Raw genomic sequence first — 26,393 nt, forward strand, 5'->3', positions numbered from 1 at the left:
AAGACGTTGTTCAAGCTTCCGTCTTGTGTTTGCAGTCTACAAGAAGTAACTTTTGAAGAGTTCCCCTTTACTTGCGTTAGCTGCTGAGTTTCTCCAGCATTTATAGTATTGAACTACAATCACAGTGTCTGGAGAGCAGAGACTTTCCTGTTTAACTCCTTCATGTGTTTTACCATGGCGGAAGACATCGTGGGGTTTTGCCATAGACACCCACGAACAAGCAGATGGTGGCGGTGGGACAGGGGAGCTCAATCATTGCGAACTGCTCCGGAACGGGTACGTTGGGCAATCGCAGCCGAAATAAATCAGATCGTGTCGCCGCCCTGAACTTTCCACTGGGGTTTTGCGTGTCCATCCGAGTGAGTTGTTGTTCCGAATCCGGGATTTCCTCGTTCTGGCGAGTCACGGGACAGTTGCTCTCTGATTGGTTGTCGTGTGGTCATTAGTGGGCGGGGCAGGGCGAGCTCTCCGTCGGTGTCCGAGTCGATACCTAGTGGCAGCCGTGATGGAGTCAGCGATTGGAGACCCTTCCATTTATCGGACCTACCGGCGGCGCTGGCTCGTCCTGCTCGCGACCTGTGCTCTCGGCTGCTCCAATGCCATGGTACGTGCGAGGGGAAGTGGGGGCTGAGGGAGATGTTGGCAGTCCCGACTGAATCGACTGGGGTGTCTGCACTGAGGGGGGCGAGGGATGGGTCCTGAGCCGACCCGAACCCGCCCCTGTGGAAGGAGTTGGTTCGGGCATACGTGGCCCAACCTCCTCATATCCGCACATGCATATGGTATGTTAATCTTAAATAGGACTTCCTTAAAGGTTCTCCAGATGATAACCTCTTTCTTTCAGGTAACCACAGAGTTCCTTTTTAAGTACTGCATGCACAAGCCAGTCGTGAGGCTATATCTGGAATAGTGGAAACAATTTTGGTCTCCTTGTTTGTGAAAGGATTTTGTTCATTGGATGCATTTCTGAGAAACTTCACTAGGAAGTTCCTGGATGTGAGAGGCTGACCTGCAAGGGACTTTATTCATGGAAATTTACAAGAATGGTGGTGGAAGGGATTTTTTTTATGGAAGAGACCAGACGCAAAGTCCGTGGCCTTTATGCGAAGATGAGAATTTCTTACTGGTGGTGGAAAGTCTTTGGAATTTCTTCCTCAAAGAGCTGTGGGAGCAGATGCTATATTTCTAATCAGTAAAGGAATGAAGAGTTAGATAGAAAAGCAGGAAGAAAGATGAGAAATGCTGGATATGTCAGGGATGTGGTACATGGAGAAGGAGAGTGCTGATTGGCCACAACTCTTCCAATTTATAGTAGTATTAAGCAGAGGTTTTACACCTTGTCCAGTCATTGATATGAGCCCAGGCCTCAGTCACAGTTGTTGAACAAAAAATGTGCCTTGTTTGTTCCTTCTGCCTTCTACAGTATTCCTAACCACCTCTTAATCTACACGGTCTTGATGGAGGTTCAGCCTGAAACATCAACTGTTTGTTTCTCCCACTTGTGGTTCACAACCTGCTAAGTTCCTTTGGAAGGTTGTTCAGCTTCAGATTCCAGCATCTGTGCACTCCTATTATTTTTCAATTGCTCTTATACCACTGAAAAAAGTTTCAATGTTTCTCCAAATTCATCTGTTTTCTTTTTTCAAATAATGGTGCTATATTTTCTGCTCTCCAGTTCGAGAAGACCAAATATTATTGGCAATCTGAGCATAGATTTTTGATGAATTGGAGCATTGTTGATGTAAATGAGATGGGCGTAGGGGTGGATTGAAAGCTGAACCTTGGAACAGTCTGTTCTCACTGCTGCCATCAAGAAAGATATATAGGTGCCAAGAGACTCGTACTACCAGGTTCAAGAACAGTTGCTACTGTTATGAGCCCAGAGGACCCATAAACCCAGCAGCAGTAGATATCCACCAAGACAAATGGTGACTTAAACAAAAGTTGCTTTTAATTATCTTTAAACATGAAGACAGGATCACACTTTAACTTATTACTATTAACTTAAGTTAACCAAATGTAACCCCCTTCTAATTCTAAACGCTCGTGTATTTAATGTCTGTGTAAGTTCAGAAAAGTTCTTTGGTTCACAGTACAATCTCACTTCTCATTCCTCCAAGTTCACTGGTTGCAGGCAATTCTTATACTGTGCACAGAATTTAACATGTATAAAGTTCACCAGGCTTTCGTGCTTGAAAGGTAAATGGTTACTGCTCAGGAAGGTTCTTGTCGGTTTTCAGAGAGAGATTTGTTATTCCAGGATCTCCACCACTGATGTACTTCCATCAGTCACCTCAGAGTCTTGCTGATGAAACTTGCCCCATCAGGGTTTTCCAGATGATAACCTCTTTCTTTCAGGTAATGTTTCTCTTATTCCAAGTTAAACATTATGCAGCCAGCCCTCTCCTCTTGCATGAACTACAAGGGCTGTGACTAAGCTGTCTTCCAAAAACTTGCCAGCTTGTCCTGTTTCAGTCCCAGCAACATCTGTTGTGTTCTCTCTCTCTCTCTCTCTCTCTCTCTCTCTCTCTCTCACTGAGAGAAAGCCTGTTTGACCCTCTATGCTTGCAAAATCATATGACCCTCTTACAACAGTAAATCTCCTGCAGACAAGGAGCCAGCATTCTCTTTCATCTATTGCTTTTTGGTAAACAAGAATCCATTAGTGAAGTCTCTTGAGCACCCCTTAAAGCTCTTGCAAAAAGGTGTGAGAAGCCACTATGTCTCGCATAGCTCCAGTATTCCAAATAAGATTTGTTTTAAAGTGTTTGTATGAGACTAACTCTAACAAACCTTTCCAAATTTATCTCCCAGAAACATTTCTATATACTCTGTCACACTACCCCTCCACCATCAGACTCCTGAACAATCAACAGACTCAATCAGACCCATTTAAGAACTCTTACTTGCACATTATTTATTACTGAATAGAGTAAAACCACTGGTATCTGACACCTATGGGGATTGATAGATGCCGGATAAGTGAATTTTCCAGTTGCTTGAGAATGTATGTGGCATGATTGGAGAACTAACGGTGAGGTGCACCAGTTTTAAATTCCGTATTCTTTACCTATTTATTTTCTGTGATTTCTTTTGCCGATTGAGGTTGCCAGTTGCTTGAATTCTGGATAAAAGGGATTTTACTGTATTTATCTTTTCTGTATTGCACAGTCAGTTTGTTTTAATTTCTTCCTTTTGTATATGTATCTTTCTCTTGGTGACAGTTTACACTACTGATGAGTAAAAATTCTGCCTGGCCTGCAGGAAAAAGAAACTCAGGGTGGTATGTGATCTATGTACTCTGACAATAAACAAATTTAAATCTGCATGTTAAACTTGTATTGGGGAGAAACCTGTTCAATGGAAGTTGTTGCCTACATGAACTCCAATCATAGAAAACAAATAATACTGCCAATGCTGGAATCTAAAACTAAAACAAATTCTGGACAAACTCAGTTGAGAAGCATCAATGAAAAGAAATCATGGATTCTATGATAACTTCACTATGCACTGAACCAGCTCTTTGACCTTTGTGGTTGATCTTCTGGCACAAGGATGTTCATGCAGGTGAAAGCAGTTTGAGAAGATTTACTTGTATGATCCCTGTAAGATTATAGCATTTGACATTTCGTTTGAAATTGGTGTGGTTTAAAACAAATTTGGGTCTTTCAATGTAGGAAACAATAATGGTGTCAGAAAAAAGGTGGTTTTAATTGATTGGGAGAATATATTGGTGACCAAAGAGGTGGATAAATCCCCAAGAAGCAAGAGAGATGTTTGCTGAAGTCCTGGTAGAATTTTTTTTTTGGTTGTAACTTCATTGGCTGCAAGAGGAAAGCTAATGTTGTACCTTTATTTAAGAAGGGCAACAGGGACAAGGCAGGAATGTACATGATGGTGATCCCTGGCCAAATGTCACAGAGCAAGTTTGTTCATGATACAACACTGAAGGGCTAGGGGATATGAATTAACTGAGTAAGTGGATGAGAGCATTGCAGATTGAATATGAAATAAAAACACAAGGGTGTAATTTGCTATTGCATGGAGCTAGTATAAACTCGCAAGTTGAGTGACCTTCCACACTGTTACTTTTCTGTGCTGACCTGCTCTATGCCCTGTCCAGTTCTTCAAATGATTAATCATGTCTCATTATAAGATCTGATTAATTGTGAAAGTTTCTTTACACTTTCAATTGGGAAAGGATAATGTGACCATTTTCATTCTTTGCAGTGTTGGCTGACATTTGCACCAGTGGCAGATCAGATAGCCCGCTATTTCCATATTTCTATGGATCAAGTCAATTGGCTATCGATGGTCTACCTTGTTGTTGGTATTCCATTTGGCTTTGGGTCAACGTGGATACTCGACACACTTGGACTTAAAACTTCAGTAAGTTTAATTTTTTTTCGAGTATTTTATTTTTGATATTTTTTTCCAAATATACATAGTAGCATCACCACAAACAAAGCAAAAACAAAATGGTTCTTCCCCCCCCCCCCCCCCCCCCCCCCCACACACACCATACATACAGATCCATTCACCATAGGAGCTTATATTTTGTATATGGAGTATATTTGGAGAAACTATGTTTTTGTATGTATAATAGTTACTTTTATAACCTTGTTCCTTTTTATTACTCTATCTGGGCCCCTATGTGATCCAGGTATGGCTGCCAGACACAGTAAATTTAATTTTAAATATTTTGCTACTTGGGATGAAATTTAGTTTTAAATAAGTTTCTAGTTGCATCAGTTAGCAGTAGTTTTTAAGTGACTGCAATAAAAAACTTGACGGCTAATATCTTCAGTTAAGTGGTTACTAGCATCCAGACTTAACAATGGTTTACTTCACATTCAAGACTGAGCCTGCTAAATTCTTCCAGGCTGCTTTTTACTTTGTATTATGCACAATTTAGCATGTAAAAGCCTTGCTGTACGTGATTTGCTTTGAGAGACCCCATATTTTCTAGTTAGAGTGCACCTTGGAGCTTTTGAGCTCTAAATACTAAATGTTGCCAATGCTGACTTGACTAGTTGAGGTAATTATTTTTATGTTTTGTCAGTATCCATGCTCTGCTCTCTACCATTATATCATTGAACAATGGAATTCAAGCCCTAATTCCAACTCAAAGCTCAGGATAGGGTTGAATTAGGGTGTAAATCAGAAATTCAAAATGGTAACTTCCTGGTCAATCATGATACTGGATTTGGTGAGACAAATGATTTGTTTATAGTATAGGTCATATACTTCTACTTTGTATATTTGGTTCATTTTGGTGCAAGTTGATGCTTGATTGGGCAGAATCTTGGTTTATAAGACCATGAAATATAGGAGCAGAAATAGGCTGTTCAGCCCATGGAGTCTGCCCCACCATGTAATCATGAGCTGATCTACTTTCTCACTCAACGCGCTGCCCAGCCTTCTCCACATAACCATTTGTACCCTGGTTTATCAGGAACCTATCACTTTCTGCCTTAAATACACCCAGTGCCTTGGCCTCAACAACTGCCTGTGGCAACAAATTCCACAGATTTCCCACCCTCTGGCGAAACAAATTTCTCTAGCGGATGCCCTTTAATCCTGAAGTTGTAGCCTCTTATCTGAGACTCTCCCACCATGGAGAAAACTTTTATACATTCAAAATGTTTCAATGAGATTCCCCTCCTTGCTCTTCTAAATTCCAACAAGTGCAGGCCAAGAGCCATCAAATGTTTCTCATACGATAATCCTTTCATTCCTGGAATCATTCTTGTGAATGTCCTCTGAACTCTTTTTAATGTCATCATATCTTTTCTGCTCACAACCCTCAAAGTGAGCCTTAACACCACAACCCTGCTCTTGCATTCTAATCCTTTTGAAATGAATTTACTTTCTTCACCACCAACTGAACCTGCAAGTTCACCTTAATGCTACCCTGAACAAGGATTCCCAGGTCTGTTTGGATCTGGGTATTTTCCATTTTTCTCCCCATTTCAATAGTGAGCATTGTTGATTATGCAGCCTTGAACAATATTGCACTGTAATGCTAGCCTTTATTATGTATTTTAGATTGGGGCGAGAACATCCAATGTATTTGTGCTCACCTTGGACAAGGACATGTATGGTGGTCTGGTACAGATGATTAAGCCACATGCAATCCAAGCCAAGCTGGTAAATGGGTCCAAAATTGGCTTGTTGTCAGGAGGTAGAGAGTAGTGGTAGAAGGGTGTTTTTTCTGATTGGAAGTCTGTACCTACTGTACTGCAGGGATTGGTGCTGGGGCCCTTGGATGTGAATGTACTCTGTATGAGTATGAAGTATGTAGCTGTCAGAACCACTGATGGTGTCGTGGATAGCAAGGAAGTTTAGAATTATAGAACATTACAGCACAGAAAACAAGACCCTTCTAGTCTTTGCCAAACTTTTATTCTGCTTAGTCCCACTGACCTGCACTCAGTCCATATCCCTCAAATCCCCTCCTATCCATGTACCAGTCCAAACTTGCATGTTAAAATTGAGCCCGCATTCATCACTTCACCTGGCAGCTTATTCCATACTGTTGTCCAAAGAAACAAGAATATGAATCAGATAGAAAGTTGAGTGGTGCAATGGCAAACGTAATTTAACAAATGTGAAGCGGTATTTTGGGAAGTCAAGTAAGGAAAGAACATGGACAAGAGATCCTAGATTTAAGGTGAAAGGAAGGAATTTTAAAGGGCACCTGAATAATTGATGTCAGGTTTGTGCTGCCAGAGGAGGAATGGGAATCAATTACATTGTTTAAAATACACTTAAATAGTATACAGCCTTAATGCAGGCAAATTGGTTTGGTGTAGACAGACAAAAAGGTTGGCATGGAAATGGTGGGTCAAAAAGCTCTTATCTCTGCTGTATGACTCGATCAACAATTCAATCTTCTGACAGAATTGGCAGTGTGATTGAACTTTTATTTAAAAAATGTACTCATGCCAATACATATTAAACATAATCATGTGAGGTTTCTGTTCATCAGTTCAAGCAAGTCTTCCAATATATACAATATAGAAACAATAAATGACCCTGAATTAATGGTTTAATAATCTCTTCTAATCTTCTGCACTGTAGTTGATCCTGAGCTCATGGCTAAACTTGGCTGGCTGTACAGTGCAATTGTTGAGTGTTGCATTCTTCGTACCCAAAGACAGCTGGAAATTTCCACTGCTGATGGTGGGTCAGACTTTCGGTGCATTTGCACAGCCTTTGGTTATATTTGCTCCAACAAAGTTGGCAGCTCTTTGGTTTCCAGAACAACAAAGAGCTACAGCAAACATGATTTCATCAATGGGTGAGTGGTTTGGATTAGATTGAATGTCAATACATCTTTCAAACAAAGGTTGTTCTGAGTTTGTGTTTCACAATGGGTTTTATTTTATGATTAACCAAACAGATGAAGAGATGAGGCTTCTGGTCCCATTTTCTCATTCAAACATAATGGAGATTATTGATCCTTGGATTTAGTAAGGTGAAGTTTTGATCTGTTATGATGTTACGGTTTTATATTAGTCAAAGGGATGATTTGGAGATGGACAAACTTGCCTTTCCAGCCAATTTCTCCAATTTTTTCCTTGCTTTCAGCCTCCTAGTTGAATTTGATTCGTAATGTTTCTTCTTACAACCTCTGGTCATATCCACCATTGCACAATGTAAGCAAAATCTTTTGTTTACACTGTCCAATGTGTCTCTGAATATTGCATGCTTGTCTTAGTTTCTTCTGCAAAAAGCACTGTATTTTTGTGGGTAATGTGTTTTCAGTGATTTACCTATTTTGGTTCACAGGCATGAATGTTCTGCTAACAATGAAAGTTCAAGATGTAGAAACTCTGAATGAAATTAACTGGTGATGTGACAATTGGACTTGGTTTCTTCCTTTCAATCTAGCCAATCCACTGGGTGTACTCTTTGCCAATATCCTTTCTCCTCTACTGATGAAGGAACCATCTTCAATATCATTGTTGGTAAGGACATGTCGAACACTTACTATATTGAAATTTTATTTGGAGTGTACCTTGCCATATTCTAGAAGACTTATATTATGGAACTTGCCCATTGTTATGTTTGCAGCTGGGAGTTTATATAGTTCCTGCAGTGATTGCCTGTTTTCTTACAACCATCGGAATCCGTGAGAAAGTGCCACCGACGCCACCTTCTGCAGGTGCTGCCACCTCCACCTCTGAACCTTTTTTCACAGGAATGAAAATGGTAAGTAATCAGTAGCTCTTGTTTCACGATTGTTTCCTGTATTTGCAGTTATGAATTTACAATACTTGCAGGACAGTTTTTAATAAATTGAACATTTTGAGAAAACTCAGTATTATAAACTGAAATGATATGCAATTGTTAAAGATTTGGGTCAATGATCTTCCTCCAGAAGTGGAAAAAGTCATTCTGTATGTTTGTAGTCCTGAAACACATGATCAAGATTCATTTATTGTTATGTAACAGTATAGAACATGAGATACAGTAAAATCTCTGGTATTAGGTACCTGTGGGGATAGCGGATGTCAGATATGTGAATTTTCCGGTTTCCTGAGACGCATTTAATTACTAACTAATGTGCCAACATTAAGAATACTGTAGCGGGCAGCTGAATGCAGTAACCTGATACCGGGTCCATGCAACCTACACAGCTGGCTGAGCTAGGCTATGCTCTTCGAAGTCGGCGCTTGACTCAGCAGCATGCGGCTGCAGCACCCCACTCTGTGGGTCTGGCCGGGGGAGGGGCGAAAATTGGGAACGATGGATCTATTGAACCTAACCAAAGTAAGGAAATGCAAGAATATATTTTGGTGATGGGGCAATTGGAAATTAACAGGATTGATCAAGTTCAATTGGGATTTGTGAAAAGGCACATTATTTTTAACAAAGCTCTTGAAATGTTTTGGGATTGTAACTAGCAGAATGGATAAGAGTAAATCATTTGCTTCAAACACAAGCTTGAGGGACTCAGGAGGTCAGGCAGCATCCATGGAGAGAAATGATCAGTTAATATTTTGATAGGATTCTTTTTCAATACCCATTTGATGTGGTTATTTGTACTTGATGAAGGGCTTTGTGTGTCCTATATGGCGTTTTAAGCAAAATTAGACCAATTACAGCACAGTATAGACCCATTGGCCCTTGATGTCGTGCTGACCAATATAGAATCAGAAAATATGGCACAGAACAGGCCCCCTTGGCCCTTCTAGACTGTGCCGATCCATTTTTCTGCCTCATCCTACTGACTTGCACCCAGTCCATAATCCTCCATACCTCTCTCATTCATGTATCTGTCCAAATTCTTAAATTTTAAAATTAAGCTTGCATTCACCACTTCAGCTGGCAGCTCGTTCCACACACCCACTACTCTTTGTGCAAAGAAGTTTCCCCCTAAATTTTCCCCTTTCATCCTTAACCCATGTCCTCTGCTTTGTATCTCACCTACCCTCAATGGAAAAGCTGATCTATATTTGTCAAATCTCCCCTCATTCTTCTATGGTCCATGGAATAAAGTCCTAACCTGTTTAACCTTTCCCTTTAACTCAGTTCCTGAAGTCGGGGCAACATCCTAGTAAATCTTCTCTGCACTCTTTCGATCTTTCCTGTCGTTAGGTGTCCAAAATTGCACACAAGACATACTCCAAATTTGGCCTCACCAATGTCTTGTTCAACTTTACCATAAAATCCCAACTCCTTTACTTAATACTTTGATTTATGAAGCCCAATATGCCAAAAGCTCTCTTTACAACCCTCTCTCACTGTGATACCACTTTCAGCTTATTGCATATCTGTATTCCCAGATCCCTCTGTTCTACTGCACTCTTCAGTGCCCTACTATTTACCATGAATGTCCTTTCTTGGTTTGTCTTTCCAAAATGCAACACTTCACACATGTTTACATTAAAATTCCATCTAGCATTTTTCAGCCAATTTTTTCACCTGGTCCAGAACCCCCTGCAAGCTTTGAAAACCTTCTTCGCTGTCCACAACGCCTCCAATCTTAGTGTCATCTGCAAACTTGCTGATCCAATTTACCACATTATCATCCAGATCCTTGATATAGGCGACAAACAACAATGGTCCCAGCAGCAATCCTTGAGGCACACCACTAGTCACAGGCTCTGAGAAGCAATTATCTTCTACTATTCTTTGGCTTCTCCCATCCAGCCATTGTCTAATCCATTTCACTATTTCCCCATGAATACCGAGCATTTGAACCTTCCTGACTAACCTCCCATGTTGGACCTTGTCAAAGGCCTTATGAAGTCCATGTAGACAACATCCCAGCCTTTCTTTCATCTTCACTGGTAATCAGCTTGGAAAAACTCTATATAAAGATTTGTTAAACACAACCTACCACGCACAAAGTTATGTTGACTATTCCTAATCAGTCCCTGGCAATCCAAATACCTCTATGTATGTTAAACTGATGAGGACTTTATTCTCTACATTGTTGGAGAATGAGGGGTGATTTGATGGAACTATATAAAATTATAAGAAGTATTGATAGAGTAAATGCATGCAGGCTTTTTCCACTGAGGTTAGATGAAACAGTCTATGGTGTGTGTACTGCATTCTGACTCCTTTCCAGTTATTCAGCTAACAAATGGCAATGTATGTTGTGTTTGGTAAAATGTTTAAAATCTGGAGTTGTTAATAAAGTAGTACAGCAAAGAGATTGTTGAATACACACAAACCATTAGTGCAATCACAATTGGAATTTTGAACCCCAATTGGAAAGCATATTAAAATCCTCGAGGGTTCAAGAAAGATTTACTGGAGTGGTTCCTGAGATGAGGGATTACAGCTACATGATTGTGGAAACAGTGATTGATCTTTTAGCAAAGACCATTGAAAGGAGAGTTGAGAGAGGTGTCCAAGGTCCTGACTGGTCCAGGAGGGAGAGACAGAAACTAATCATGGATTAGAGGCAGTGATTACTTATTCTCTGGAGCATCTCCACAAAGATGGTGGAAACTGAATTCATCTGTGCCTTTAAAATGGAAATTGGATTGGCACAAGAAATTATTTTCAAGGAAAGAAGAAGGAATTGAATTGGTGAAGGGCTGGATTTAATAGTATGAGAGGGATCTGGTGAAAGTCAATTGAGAATAGATGATGTGAGACAACTCAGCAGACAAATGGGAGGCGTACGATGGAGATTTAGTAAGAGCAGGGTCAGAATGTTCTTGTTAGAGGCAAACATAGCAACTTGGACAAACAATATTAGAGGTTTGTTCAGAAAAAGAAGAATTCTATGACAGGTATGGGTAACTTGGATCGAAGGAATCATTGACTCTGCTGGAGGAAACCTAAGAAAGAAAAAAAAAATGAGGCAGAAAGACGGGTCATTGCTTTGGTAAACATAATTGGAAGAAAATCCCAAAATATTCCATAAGTATATCAGGAGAGGGTAGCCAGGGAAACAGTGGATCCCCTTAGAAATCAGAAGGGATAACCTGTGTGTCATCAGGGAATTGGAATGCAGGCTCAATTTGACATTTAAGAAAAGTTTGGGCACATAAATGGATGGGAGGGATCTGGAGGAATATAGACTGGGTGCAGGTCAGTGGGTCTCAGCAGAATAATGGAATAGCACAGATTAGAAGGATTGAGGGGCCTGTTTCTGTGCTGCAGTTTCTATGGAATGGATTTAGAGAATCACTGTACTGGAAGCTGACCAACTGATAACTTTGTAATAAATCTGAGATTGTGTCACCCCTAATGGAGCCATTGCAGCCAAAGAGCAGACTCGAGTTTCATGGTTCATGTTAAAGATCTCCTTGAGTGCAATTTCCACATTGGAGTTCTTAAAATATATTTGAACTCATTGTAATTGTAAGCCTCGAATGCAAAGGTGTATTTCTAAAGTACAGTAAATAAGAATAGATTGCACCTGTTGGTTCGTCTATTGGACAGTTTGTGTTCTGCATACTGATATTGCACTGCAATTGTACAATGACGTGCATTGAAGGGAATTTGTTCAAACAATACTGAGATAGACACTGAACTTGAGTCTGAAGAAAAATGTCACAATTATGTTCTAGAAAGCAAAATGTTCCTTAACAGGCTCTTGTAAAATTGCTTTCAGGAAGAGCATCTAGCCTTGGAACCTGCTTTTCACCCTTTCCAACTGACATGCCCTGACTATGATAGAAGTAATTCTTGGAGTGGTCAAACAATGCTCTGTTTTGGACTTTGGGGATTTAGAATAGCTAAATAGATAAATTTTAAACTGTCAGTGTTCTGAATGACGAAGTTCATGTTCTGACCTGTCAAGTTGTGGTGAGCGAGTTCATCACCTGTTATTTACCTTGTGTTTGTATTTGAACAAGAGTCAAATGCATTGTCTAAAATTCTGATGTTGGCATTTATTTGTTATGCTGAAGGCTTTGAAACTTGTTATAGAACAACACTTAACACAATGAGGCCAAATCTTTGTGTTGATTTTACTGCCTTTCAGATTTGATGGTAAAAATATTTTCTTTAAACACTGGTGGTCAAAAATGTGAGCCTGCCTGTACTAAGGGAAAGCCAGGTTGGAATCTAACAACTTGTAAGCTTTTCCACACCTGCTTTATATTCCTAAATTGATTTTCAGATGATCACAAAACCATGTTTTTGTGAGCTTTGGTACATATCATAAGACATAGGAGCAGCCCATGGAGTCTTCCCTGCCATTCAATCATGAGCTGATCCATTTTCCTACTCCACCCCATTGCTTGGCCTTCTCCCCATAAACTTATGATGCACTGGCTAACCATGAAACTATCAAACTCTGCCATAAATGACTTGGCCTTCACCACCACCCATGGCAACAAATTTCACAGATTCACCACCCTCTGCCTAAAGAAATTCCTCCACATCTCTGTTCTAAGTGGATACCCTTCAATCCTGAAGTTGTGCCCTCATGTCCTAGATTCTCCCACCATGGGAAACACTTGAAACTTGAATTGCCCAAAATGACTTGCAGTTCTAGCACATGGAGTTTCTGCTCCATTATTACATACTTGCTAAACATAATTACGCTGATACTTGGCAGAAGCCACGATAAGCTATCTGTGTCTTATGGAGGGACACTGAGTAAAGTGTGAATGTGTTTTGAGATTAATAACGGAACCTGCAGTATCTGTTTAAACAGGTGAAGCATGACTTGAAGATTTGTGGACTTTCTAACATGTGCTTTGATTTTAAATTGCAGTTGCTGAAGAACAAGGCATACGTGATCCTGATGATCTGTTTTGGGGGAGGGATCGGCATTTTTACATGCTTCTCTGCACTCTTGCAGCAGATTGTGTGTGTCCAGGGCTACTCAAATGTAAGGCTATAATTTACTACAATACTTTTTTCGTTGGACTGTAGCAATGTGGATAATTGTGAGCAGAGCATTGGTCAGATGTATCAAATTGTGGAATAGAAAATGTAATGTCTGGGGGAAAAAGTGTTTTTTTTTAAAAAAAAAAGAAAGCTTGTTATAAATGCATTGTGCATCGCAAGATGGATAAATTCATCAGTTGTAAAGCACAGAAAGCTGCTTTGTTCCAATGTGCTGACTGATTTGTCACCATATCACTCTAATCTTTCAGATCCATGTAGTATCCAGATATTTTTTAAAATGTTGTAATTAGACCTGCCTCTACAACTTCCTCTGTCATCTCATTCCAAATACCCACCCCACTGTAGAGAAACTTACCCTTTCACCTTAAACCCATGTCCTCTTGTTTTTGAATTTCCTACCCTGGGTGGGGAAAAAGACTGACTCTTTCCTTATCGATGGCCCTTGTGATTTTATCAACTTCCAAGATAATTGCTCAGTCTCCTGTGCTTTAGGGAGAACAGTCCCTGCTTATTGGGAGAAATACAAAAGCTGCAGATGCATGAATTTTTTTGGTAAAAACAACACTGGAGAAACTCAACAGGACAAACTGTGTACTTTATATAGCAGAGAAAAAGATACATAACTATCGTTTTGGGCTTGAGTCCTTCATCAGAGTATAGAAAAATGTCGGCAGACATCTGAACAAAAAGGGAAGGGTGGGGGAAGGAGCATGGTCCCAAAGGCAGGAGAGGGAGAGCACAGCAGCAAGCAGAGGGAGGAGGGATGACTAGGTAAATAGAGATGGAAGGGGGTGGAGAGCTAAGGGAAAGAAGACAAGGGGAAGGGAGGGAAGATGGAGAGTAGGTTGGCAGAAACCAGGTCGATGTTAATGCCATCTGCTGGAGAGTACCAGATGGAAAATCAAGTGTTGTTCCTTCAATTTATGGGTGGTCTTGGTGGGATAGTACATGAGGCCATGGACAGACATTTGAGTATGGGAGTTGGATGCAGAATTGAAATGGTTGGCCACTGGGAGGTCCCTGTCACTAATGTAGGCAGAGTGAAGGTACTCGGCAAAGCGATTTCACCCAATCTGCACCCAACCTCTCTGATGTAGAGAAGACCACAAAGGGAGCAGTGGATACAGTAGATCACTCTTGTGGATACACAAGTGAAGTGTTGCTTCATTCAAAAGGCCTGTTTGGATCCCTAAACTGTGGTGAGGTAGGAGGTGTGGGCACAAGTGTGGCACTTCCTGTGGTCATGGGGTAAGGTGCCGAGGGGGCAATTGATGGGGAGAGATGAGTGTACAAGGGAGTCACGAAGGGAGGTGTCCCTATGGAAGGAGGAAAGGGGAAGGTGTGGTCTAGAAGTGGGATTATGTTGTAAGTGCCAAAACTTGAGGCTAATGTTTTGGATGAGGAGGTAAAGACAAGGTAAATTCTGTGCCTGTTGTGACTAGGGCAGAGGGAGCCAGGACAGATGAACAGGAAATGAAGTAGATATGAGTGAGGGTTGAGTTGATGGTGGTGGAAAAAGGTGACTATTTCAGATGATCTGGACAAGAAGGTCTCCTCTTGGGAACAGATGTGGAGATGGAGAAATTGTGAGAAGAGAATAGAATACTTGCGGGAACTCTGTGTGAGGAAGTATAGTCGAGGTAGTTGTGGGAGTTGGTGGCTTTGTAAAATATGTATGTGGAAAGCTTGTTTCCTGAGTTGGAGACAGAGAGATCCAGAAAGGGTAGAGTGTTGTCTGAGATGGACCAGGTGAGTTTGAAATCAGGTTGGAAGTTAACAGCAAAATGAATGAAATTGTTGAGCTCGATGTGGATGCATGAGGCAGCCCTGAAGTAGTCATCAGTATAGGGGATGAAGAGTTGAGGTACCTTGCCTGTGTAGGCTTGCAGCATGAATTGATCCACAAAGCTTATAAACGGGCTCCTTTGATTTGAAAGAAGTGAGACAAGATAAAGAACTTGCTTGGAGTGAAGACGAGTTCTGCCAGGCAGAGAAGGGTGGTGGTAGAGGGTAACTGGTCGGGTCTCTTGTCTGGAAAGAAGCAGAATGCCTCAAGACCCTCTGTATGGGGGAATGAGGTATAAAGGGATTGGACATCAAGCATGAAAATGAGGCAGGGCAGTTCAGTTCAGGGAATTTGAAGTCATTGAAGAGATGGAGGGCATGTGAGGTGGGGAGGGATTGGACCAGGGAGAAAAGATAGTCAAGGAAAGCTGAAACTAGTTTAGTGTGGGAAGAGTAGGTAGAAACAATGGGTCTACCCGGATGGTTGGGTTTATATTATCTTGAGTAAAAGATAGAATTAGGCACTGCTGGGCTGGGAAATCATGAGGCTGGAGGCCATGGGAGGGAGGTGTCGAGGTTGGAGATGGTGTTGGAGAAGACTGTGGCTTGATGTGCTGTGGTGGGTCCTGTGGAATGGATAAGAAGGAGGAGGTGTCTGAGAACTGTCGTCTGGACTCGGCAATGTAGAATCTTTATCAGGGCTAAGATAGAGTTGGTAAAATTCTTTCTGTAAAGGGGAAAGAAGCTGGGAAAAGGGTCCAGAAGTGATGTAGGACATAAAGTGTGGGGAGTTGGTCAAGAGAAAAATGATTTGCGAGGTGGTGGTGGAGGGTTGGAGAGAAAGAAATGGAATTTAGGAGTTGGCAAAGCTGAGATATCAACAATGGAATCTGTGGGAGTAGTTTTAGAAAATTTAGAAAAATCAATCTTCGTGCTGTTGGGTTTAAGATTTACTGAATATCTGAACTCTATCAGTGTAAACTTGATCTTACTGAGCCAATCATTGCAATTCCCGTAATCATTCCTATAGTGACATGCCTGCTCTTGATCTCATCCATTGTCAGGGTGAGGTCAAATATAAACTTGATGAATAACACATCATATTCCTCCTTGACAGTCTTGAACTTTATTTCCCTTCTATCTCTCACTCTGGGCTCCTCCACCAGCTGCATTTTCCATAGTGCCTCTCCTTCCAAATTGGTGACTGTCCTGTATATGGAATTTTTACCCACTCTACCTTGGACTTATTAAATGGTTCTGACCTGAAATGTTGACTAACCATTTCTATCCATGAATGCTTTCTGAGTCCCTCCAACAACTTTCTCTCCCCAGTCTCCTTTTTGGCTCAAGCTCTTTAGTTCCAGTAATATTTGTGGACTTTTTTTTTGCGCCCTTTCCAGCTCACCAATGGACATTCAGCAAGTTGTTTCATAGCCATTATAGAGGTGGCAACTGAGTAATCCAGGACAGTCACCAATTTGGAAGGAGAGGCACTATGGAAAAGGAGGAAGGATTGGATTTGTCATTAAAGGAAAACCTTGGGATAGAAATGAAGGATGGGATGGATAGACAAGGTTGGATAGATTTTTACATAGGGGAATTAAGGGATATGGAGAAAAGGCAAGTTGAGCTTATCATCAAATCAGCCATGATCTCATTGCGTGGCAGGACCGACTCAATGGGCCGGATGGTGACTCCTGTTTCTATTTCTTTCATTCTTATGATTTTGGTTCAAAAGACCAAGGTTGAGAATCAACTCAAGTAGAGATGAGGAAAATGGGGAGGAATGTTCCTGGGAGAAATGATAAGGGTTCGTCACAAAAATAATCCCATAATCATGGACTTAAGGCAAGTAATAAAGGATGTGTGTGTACTTGATCATTTCCTTGAACAAGATGTTTGAGCTTGATCAGGAAGCAAGATATTTTAGATCCAGTTACATGTCAGTGGCTGAGGGGTGGTTAATGAAGTATCACAGAAAATTATCCTGGGTAAGAGGGGAGCAAGTTATTTAAGTATGATAGAATTTGGAAAATTTGCCTGAGACTGGTATGCCAAATAACAATATCAATGTGAAGGGAGGAGGTGGGGCAGTCCATCAGTACTTAGCACACCAGGATGGTCAACTGGAACCAGCACCAATAGGATGGACATTGGGGCAGCATGATAATATATCTCTGCTGTCACACAGATTCTGGGGTCTGGTATGATCTAGAACGTAGAAGCAAAGGAAAAGGCCTTTCACCTCTTGTGTTTGTGCTAAATATGTTTGAGAGGTGTTTACTGTCCACAAGTCAAAGGTGTTCTGTTTGGCAGGTCCTTGTATAGGTGAATGGCATCAGGAGATTGACATGCAAGTGAGAGATAGGATACCGGGAAATGGTAGAATTATTAAAAGCTTGAAGAACTTAGCAGGTCTCGCAGTGTCCATAGGAGATAAAGATATGTTACTGATATTTTGGGTCCGAGTCCACTGCTTGGTGTGGAAATGCTGCCTGTGGGGGCTGGTGTTGATTGGGTAAGTGCGAAAATATGGAGCTTGGGGCTGTACCATGGAGCATAACAGCACAGAAACAGGCCATTCAGCCCTTCTAGTGTCCGCTGAAAAATTATTCTGCCTAGACCCACTGACCTGCACCCCTCCCCATTCATGTTCCTATCAAAATTTTTCTGCAATGTCAAAATTGAGCATCCATTTACTCTTATCTATACCCATCTGAATTTTGTATACCTCCATTAAACCTCCCCTCATTCTTTTCCATCCACTGGCTGTTACAGTGGCACATTGACTGTATTCTCTGGTCTCTCCCAAGACACCCCCCTGTTGAATGTGGTGGAAGCTGTGGCTTTCCCTTTGTTCTGGCTACCCTGGAGAGTTCCTGTGTAATGAGAAACTTGCTAATGAAGCCATCAACATCACCCTCTCTAAATGCCCTTTTTGAGTCTCTGAATATGACTTTCAACAGTCATGATACTTATGATGTAGGATATTGATTGGACAGCATTAGGGATTAGTATGTCATGTGGGATGGTGGTTGGGCAATATCAGGGATTAGTAGTAACCAAGAGCTGAGCTACATTGATCATGTGTGTTAAGGGTGTTCCGACACCTCCTGTCGTGCTTTGTCTAACATCCTCTCTCTTTGTTGCAGAGTTTTGCTGGCTTCTGTGGAGCTTTGTTTATTGCATTTGGGGTTTTTGGTGCATTCTTTCTTGGATTATATGTGGACAAAACAAGAAATTTTATGGAAACCACCAAAATATTTTTTTGTTTCACTGCTTTGACCTGCATTGGTTTTGCACAAGTAAGCACTTTCTCTTTGCTTCTAGTACAATTGGTATAAATAAACTATCTGCAGAAAGCTATTCCTCTTTTGTTTTCCACTGGATTGGCCCAACCCGTTTGTACTTGTTCTGTGGAGAAACACTGGTGTTCCTGGAAACATGACATTGGACCAACAGGCTATGCACTGGAACGAATCAAGCATGGGGACAAGTGAACATTTAAACTTTGGGGTTTTGGAGGATGGAGCTAATGAAGGTCAGCTGGTTAGTGGGCAACATGGGACTGAGAGAAACCAGTCAGAAGTCGAATAGTTGGCCTTTTAGCCCAACTCGCCCATGCCGACCATGTTGGCTTCTGGGCCTGTCCCATTAGCCTGCATTTGGCCCCTGCCCTTCTAAACGTTTCCTATCTACACATCTGTCAAAATTACAGCATCCTCGCACAGCTCATTCCAGATACAGGCCACTCTGAATGAAATAGTTGTCCTTCAGGTCTCATTTAAATCTCTCATCTTAAACCGATGTCCTTTCATTCTGGAATTATCAATATTGGGAAAAGGGACTGTGAGCATTCACTTTATCCATGCCCCTCATAATTTAATATACATCTATAAAGTCATTCCAGGGAATAAATACCCAGCCTAGCCTTGTATCAAGAGCCCTCCAGTGCCCATGACATTCTGGTGCATCTCTTTTATCCCCTTTCCAACAATGACCTTCTTCCTATAGTTGGGTGACTAGAACTGCAAACTCCCAAGTGTGGTCTAAAACAAATTTTACAGCTGTATCATCATGTCCCAACTTTTGGACTCTGTATCCCACTCAAAGAAGTCAAATGGCCCAATTGTTTGCTTCACTATCCTGTCCTCCTGAGTTCCCACTTTCAAGGAACAGTGCTCTTGTACTCCTTGATGTTTCTGCTCCACCATTAATCTTGTAAGTCCTACCCTGGTTTGACAAACCTCATGCTTGTCAGAGTTAAATTCCATTTGCCACTCCTTGGCCCACATTCCCAACTGATCAAGATCTTATTGTAAACTTTGATATTCATCCTTAATGTTCACAACACCAATTTTGGTGTCATCCACTTGTTTACTATCATGTTAACTGCAAATCGTTAAAAGGGGTAACAAACCAGAATGGACCCAGAAATTATCCCTACAACACCCTACTTGCTGCAGGCCTCCACTACTGTCCTCTGAATCCTTACTCCAAGCCAATTTTGTATTTTAACTATTCTGTAGGTTTGGACTGTTGGTGAAGGGAATGTGACCATGATGATATTATGCACTTTCAGGTATCTCGATTGGAGGGGCAGGCTTTTCTTCTAGCCATGGTATGTTCATTGTTTGGGTTGTTTGGCTTGTCCATCTATCCTGTGGGCATGGAGCTCTGCGTGGAATGCTCATATCCTGTCGGTGAAGCAACCTCTACTGGACTTGTTTTTATCTCTGGGTAATAATTCCTTTTAAAGTTCTTCTTTTCCTATGACATAAATAGAGTATCTGGCCAATAAATGGGCATGTGTGGAGAGAAAGGAAAGGGGGGCAATTTTTTTTAGATATACAATGATATCTGGAACTTGCTGCCAGAAGAGGTGGTGGAATCAGATGCATTCAGTCCATGTAAGAGATATTCAGAAAAGCACTGAAATAGGCTAATTCGAGAAGGAGATGGACCTATTGTAGCAAATAGAATTGGAGTAGATGGGAGAGTTGAGCATGGGTGTGGTGGGCAGAAGAGCCTGTATCTGTGCTGTACAACTTTGAACTCCAGTGAATTGGCCGAATATGATTCCCCTTTCACGCTCTGATGTTGACTTTGATTTAATTATTTTTTTTTGTCTGTACCTTGCTATAACATGTTTCTGGTATTTACCAATATTGTGCTTCATGCTTTGTGCCCCTATGTTTTTGAATAGAGGTTTTTGTTTTCCATTTTATTGGTGCTGGCTATTCCATGTTGGTGGTTGAGCAGCACCCATGGAAAGAAGCAGTTGGCGTTTCAGGTCAAAGAACTGATTCCATTTCTCTTTCCACAGATGCATTTAGCCTGAGTGTTTCCAGCATCTTCTGTTATTTTGGATTTCTGATATCTGCATTTTTTCTGAATTTCAGTTTTCATAGTCCTGTATTTTCCAAGGCAATGAATTTCACCTGAAATGACCAAACCTTTGTCATGTAGCATCTGAGATTTGTAGGTTCAGAATTGCATAGTTTGGAAACCAGTCCTTCCCCCATCTTACCTTTCTCGACTGATTCCATTTATTTGTGTATGGACTAAATCCTTTGTTGGAATTAATCCCAATCAGTGGGTAGTGGTTTGCAAGGAAAAGGAAGATTTTGCATTTGATTTGATTATCAATGGACATCTGTTATCCAGCAGATTGCACTGGTGTCTTTGTGACAAAAGTATCAGACTCTCTGGGAATTAAGTGGGGGTGGGGGGGGAGTTTCATTCCATCTCTCCACAAACCTATGAACCAATTCACTGTATTTTGAATTCTTTGGCTTGGCTTCGCGGACGAAGATTTATGGAGGGGGTAAAAAGTCCACGTCAGCTGCAGGCTCGTTTGTGGCTGACAAGTCCGATGCGGGACAGGCAGACACGGTTGCAGCGGCTGCAGGGGAAAATTGGTTGGTTGGGGTTGGGTGTTGGGTTTTTCCTCCTTTGCCTTTTGTCAGTGAGGTGGGCTCTGCGGTCTTCTTCAAAGGAGGTTGCTGCCCGCCAAACTGTGAGGCGCCAAGATGCACGGTTTGAGGCGATATCAGCCCACTGGCGGTGGTCAATGTGGCAGGCACCAAGAGATTTCTTTAGGCAGTCCTTGTACCTTTTCTTTGGTGCACCTCTGTCACGGTGGCCAGTGGAGAGCTCGCCATTTAACACGATCTTGAAAAGGCGATGGTCCTCCATTCTGGAGACGTGACCCACCCAGCACAGCTGGATCTTCAGCAGCGTGGACTCGATGCTGTCGACCTCTGCCATCTCGAGTACTTCGACGTTAGGGATGAAAGCGCTCCAATGGATGTTGAGGATGGAGCGGAGACAATGATGGTGGAAGCGTTCTAGGAGCCGTAGGTGATGCCGGTAGAGGACCCATGATTCGGAGCCGAACAGGAGTGTGGGTATGACAACGGCTCTGTATACGCTTATCTTTGTGAGGTTTTTCAGTTGGTTGTTTTTCCAGACTCTTTTGTGTAGTCTTCCAAAGGTGCTATTTGCCTTGGTGAGTCTGTAGCAAAATCTGTGGAGTGGTGATGTCTTGGGTCAGAGAATTGGGTGATAGTTACCATGCTTTTAATCCAAAGCCGTTAATAGCAGCTTGCTAGGCTATGGCTTTTCATGTATCTTCATGCTGATTTCAGTTCATAAACATATCTGATGACAGTTACACACAGGGTCTAACCTCTCTCTGTCCTTCACAGCCAACTACAAGGAGCTTTGTTTATTCTCCTATTGCCAGGATTGGCTCAGCCAATGAAAAGCAATGGTTCTTATCAAGTTGGAGCAGCACTCGATTGGACAGGTTAGTGCATTGTCTGCCACCTCCTCAAGAATCTAAAAATACAGAAAAATCTTTAGTTCCTTTAAACGACTCATTATTCCATTGATACAAAATTAACACCTGAATAGTTTCACCAATTTTATTCATTTCTATTTGAATCCAAGCTGGTTTTTCATCCCATTGATTAACAGGAGGACAAAAACCTCAATTGATCTGCTTATAAATAATTTTTAAAATTTGGCAGGTCTTAGTCAAATTTCCATATTCATTTTTCTAAGCCAATTCTTGGCATCATTCCAAAGAAATTCGCGTATTATTCAAGTTTTGAAAGAAAATTTCTGGTACTTGAATGGGCAATGATTGAAACAAATATTGTATTGGAAAAATATTAACTTTAATACAATTCACTTGTCGTATTAACGTTATTAGTAAATCTTTCCATCTTTTCAAATCCTCTTCCAATTTTTTTAACGATGGCAAATAATTTAGTTTAAACAAATTACTTGTATTTCTACTAATTTTAATTCCTAGTATTTAATTTTGCTTAATTTTTCAATTTAAATTTTGTCAGTCTTTTACATTGAGAGTAGTCCATATCCACCATAGGCATTACTTCACTTTTATCAACATTCATTTTGTAACCCGATACTATCCTTACTCTTTTGATCTCTCATTCAACCTATTTAAAGATATTTCTGGTCTCATTAAATATACTATAACATCATCAAAACTAATTATTCAAATAAGTGTTTTGTTTATTATGAGGGCAAATTATGAAGATAAAGATACCAAAGGATCCAAGAATATTTTTACTTGGAGATATTTATGAACAGGATATAGAATTGAAATTGGACAAATACCAAGAATTTTTTTTTAGTATTGCAATAGCAACTGAAAAGAAATGTATTACGACATCATGGAAAGATGATCGAGAAGTGATATTAAGTAGATTGTATAATGAGATGCAAAATTGTATTCCTTTGGAAAAAATTAAGTATAGTTTAAGGAATCGAGTTGAAATTTTTTTATAGTATTTGGAAACCATATGGATTTTATGGATAATTTTCTGTCCACCTCTTCTATCTTATCCAATCTTCTTAATTAGTAATTTTTAATAACAATTAATGATTGTATATGCTAATATTGGATATTAAATGTTAGGTGTTTCTTTTACTTTTGGGTGGGGGGGATGGGGAGAAAAATATAAAAGTAATTTTTTTGTATAATTGGCTATGGATATTTAATTAGTTTTATTAATTTTTTCCCCCTGTAAAACAGTTAAATAAAAAAAAATTTAAATCCAAAAATAATTTGCTTAAAACAAAAGTCTTTTCCAACTTGTTTTCACTGCTCTTTGTGATTTTTTTTAAAATATATATAAATGACTTGGATGAAGAAATGGAGGGTTGAGTTAGTAAGTTTGCAGTTGATACAAAGGTTGGAGATGTCGACAGTGCGCAAAGGTGATTGCAACAGGACAGACAGGTTGCAGAGTTGGGTGGAGAAGTGGCAGATGGAGTTTAATCTGGATAAGTGAAGTGATGCACTTTAGAAGATTAAAATGGTTAATGGCAGGATTCTTAAGTGGAGGAACAGACTTGAGGTTTAGGTCTTGATCTCTCAAGGTTGTTGCGCAAGTTGATAAGGTGGTTAAGACGTATATGGTGTGTTGGCCTTCATTAGTTGGGGAATCTTGTTCAACGCCCATGAGGTGATTTTGTTGCTCTATAAAATTCTGGTTAGACTGCACTTTAAGTATAGCATTCAGTTCTGGTCACCTCATTACAGCAAGAACGCAGATCCTTTGAAGAGGGTGCAGAAGAGGTTTACCAGGATGTTGCCATGTTAGGTGTGACGAGGGATAAAAGATTGAGGGACTTAAATGTGAGGAGCAGCCAGCACCTTTTTCCTGGGGGCAACAATAGCAAATAACAGAGGACATCTGTTTAAGGTGAGTGTAGGGATGTTTAGGGGAGGCGTCAGAGGTGTGTATTTTTTTGTACGGTTGGTGCTTGGAATACAATGCTGGGGGTAGTGGTGGAGGAGGCCGGTACAATAGGGTCATTCAAAAGACCGATAGGCACATAATATAAAAATAGAGGGTTATGAGGGAAAATTAGATTATTGTGGAGTAGGCTTACATAGGTTGGCACAACGTTATGGGCTGAACGGACTTTACCTTGCAAGAATGTTTAATGTCAGATGAAGTTCATTTGATGGTTAAATTGAAAGTTTATCATAAAATATAAGCAGAGGCCTGAGTTCATCTGTGACAAAGGGATTGAATTCACTGAAGAAAAGGAAGCTCCTTGGGGTGGAATTGCCGAGTTGTTAGCGTTAACATTCTGTGGTGACTGACATAAGGCAAGTTCAGTATGGCTGAGCATCCAGTTACATTGAAACTTTTCTCTTCTGGAACACTGAATTATTTTTCTGAGGAAATAATCCATTCCTTTTGGGCCTGGAGTTTAGGGGGTAGTAGTGTATGCTGTTAAAATGTGAAGTTGTAATCTGTACCAATTTTGATATTTTCTGCTGGGATTTGTTCATAGTAATTGCAGTTCCTGCTGGCTTCTTGATTCAATTCAAATTCATCTCATTGTGGGAACAGGGCATCAATGGGATAGCAGGGAGCTTCTGGATTTTTCCATTTAACTTGCACATTTTGACACTTTTTCTTGTTAAATCGGTAAACTCATTTATTTGCTAACTTCCATCAGAGGTTCTTGGTCATCAGAAGTTGAAAGTTTACTCCCTGCCACACAAACGTGAAGCGCTTTCATTACATATTTTGCATCGGTTTGCTGCAGATGGTCCTTTAACTGATTATTTTCTGTGCAATAGTTCCAACCTTGGTGATGGCTGCTATCTGTAGTTTGGAGGCTTGCTGTTTTGTGATCTTCTTCCATACGGAGTACAAGCGAGCCAGTGCTGAAGACGATGGTCAAACTTCTCCCCTTTTGGGTGGAGGTGCAGTTCAGTGATTGCATATTCATAGGGACTGTTCCAGGAGGCCAGTACAGTCATTGTTTTGAGATGTTTTTAATAGATGTACATTTGTGAATAATGTTGAACTGATTTTATGTATTAAGTGGATCCTGAAGGATACTCCATAATTTTCAATTTTTGTATGTTTGTCCTAGATATTTTTATCTTTGTATGTTTTCTTTTATTAAAAAAAATCCAATGCGTATTTGTAGAGCTCGTCGAAAGAATCAAAGACTTGTTGATCCAAACCAAGGCTTTTATTAGCAAAAGACAGGAGCTCTTCACAGGTGGCCAACCAGTCTGGAATGATTCGACCTGGCTAGGGACACAACCCTTTAAGGCCCAGACAATAGGCGTGGCTTAGCTCTCAGCCAATCGTTGTAAGCACAGTCTAGATACAGTAACTATATACACTATGTACATTGGTGATAGATCTGTACTATCACAGTATTGCAATGAAGCCAGATTTAATTCCCTTCAATATTTGAAAGTAGCCTTTAATAGTTAGGATTGGGCCTGAGAATGCTCTGTGCAAGCAGAAGAGATTGATCATGCATCGAGTTTGGAATCTGGCTGAGGAGAGTGCAATTTGCAAGCCCCTGGATAATACCAGGTGGCCCTTGTGTGTTCACAGTTGAATGTGTTGAAGAAATACCTTTCAATGATGGAAAAAAAAACCCTGAAAAGCCCTAATGATACAATTTTGAAAAGCAATAAGTTGGGCCTTGGGGAACTAATAAATGAGAAATGAAAATAGGAATTAGACTCAACTCTTAAATTACCAAGAGGCTCATTCCAAACCTCTCAGTAAATCCTGGAACAGTTAATGGGGCAATAATGCACAGGTTTCAGGTGGAAGGGGAGAGGAGTTGTGTCCCTTCTATTAAGCCTCACAGAAATGCTAAGAGCACAAACTCGGGGGTTCTCTGTGGAAGTGGATGTTGATGTAGAGAAAGACTGGTTCCATCAACAGAAGTATTCAATGCTGAAATTGAGCAAAAAGCAGACCATTATTTCTCTTCAGGATAACTGCAAAATATTCGACAAGAAATCGAATACTGGAGAATTTGAAAATGTAAAACAGTAGAAAACAGTGGAAGTGGGGAGAAAGAACTGGGTTGACATCAAGGAGGGTTCCTCACTGATTTGTCAACAAGTTTTGCTGAATTAAATGCGGGTACTTTTACATTTGCATTGAAATTTGCATCTCATGATAATCAAGAGATTGGAACTAACAACTGTGCTAATATTTATGTCAGAAGATTGTGGCTTCAAACTCTGGTCCAATCTCTGTGCATGAATCATGGGTGAATGAAATGGATCATCAGATGCTGTGGGTAGGATGTTAATAACCTGCATCTCTTGCAATGCTTTCAGGATTAGTCAGCAGTTCCCACCACAAACAGATAGATATTTCATGATCTTCAGTGCTATTTGTTGGATTAAAGTAATTGCATTGTATCTAATTTATGCACTTTATCTTGGGTCAGTAGAAAGG

General features: G+C 40.6%; 1 protein-coding gene across 1 annotated transcript; it reads left to right on the forward strand.

Annotated features, from left to right (window-relative positions):
• Positions 1-420: 420 nt before the first annotated feature.
• On the forward strand, positions 421-25,098 carry slc49a3 (solute carrier family 49 member 3). Its single transcript, XM_069926124.1, has 10 exons — positions 421-604; positions 4,231-4,389; positions 7,084-7,303; positions 7,897-7,973; positions 8,080-8,217; positions 13,196-13,312; positions 18,270-18,422; positions 19,700-19,857; positions 21,828-21,928; positions 24,752-25,098. The coding sequence occupies exons 1-10, from the start codon at positions 506-508 to the stop codon at positions 24,889-24,891; spliced, it is 1,362 nt and encodes a 453-aa protein (XP_069782225.1). The 5' UTR covers positions 421-505; the 3' UTR covers positions 24,892-25,098.
• Positions 25,099-26,393: the final 1,295 nt, after the last annotated feature.

This window comes from Narcine bancroftii, chromosome 3 (assembly GCF_036971445.1).
Source record: "Narcine bancroftii isolate sNarBan1 chromosome 3, sNarBan1.hap1, whole genome shotgun sequence".
Lineage (NCBI taxonomy): Eukaryota > Metazoa > Chordata > Chondrichthyes > Torpediniformes > Narcinidae > Narcine > Narcine bancroftii.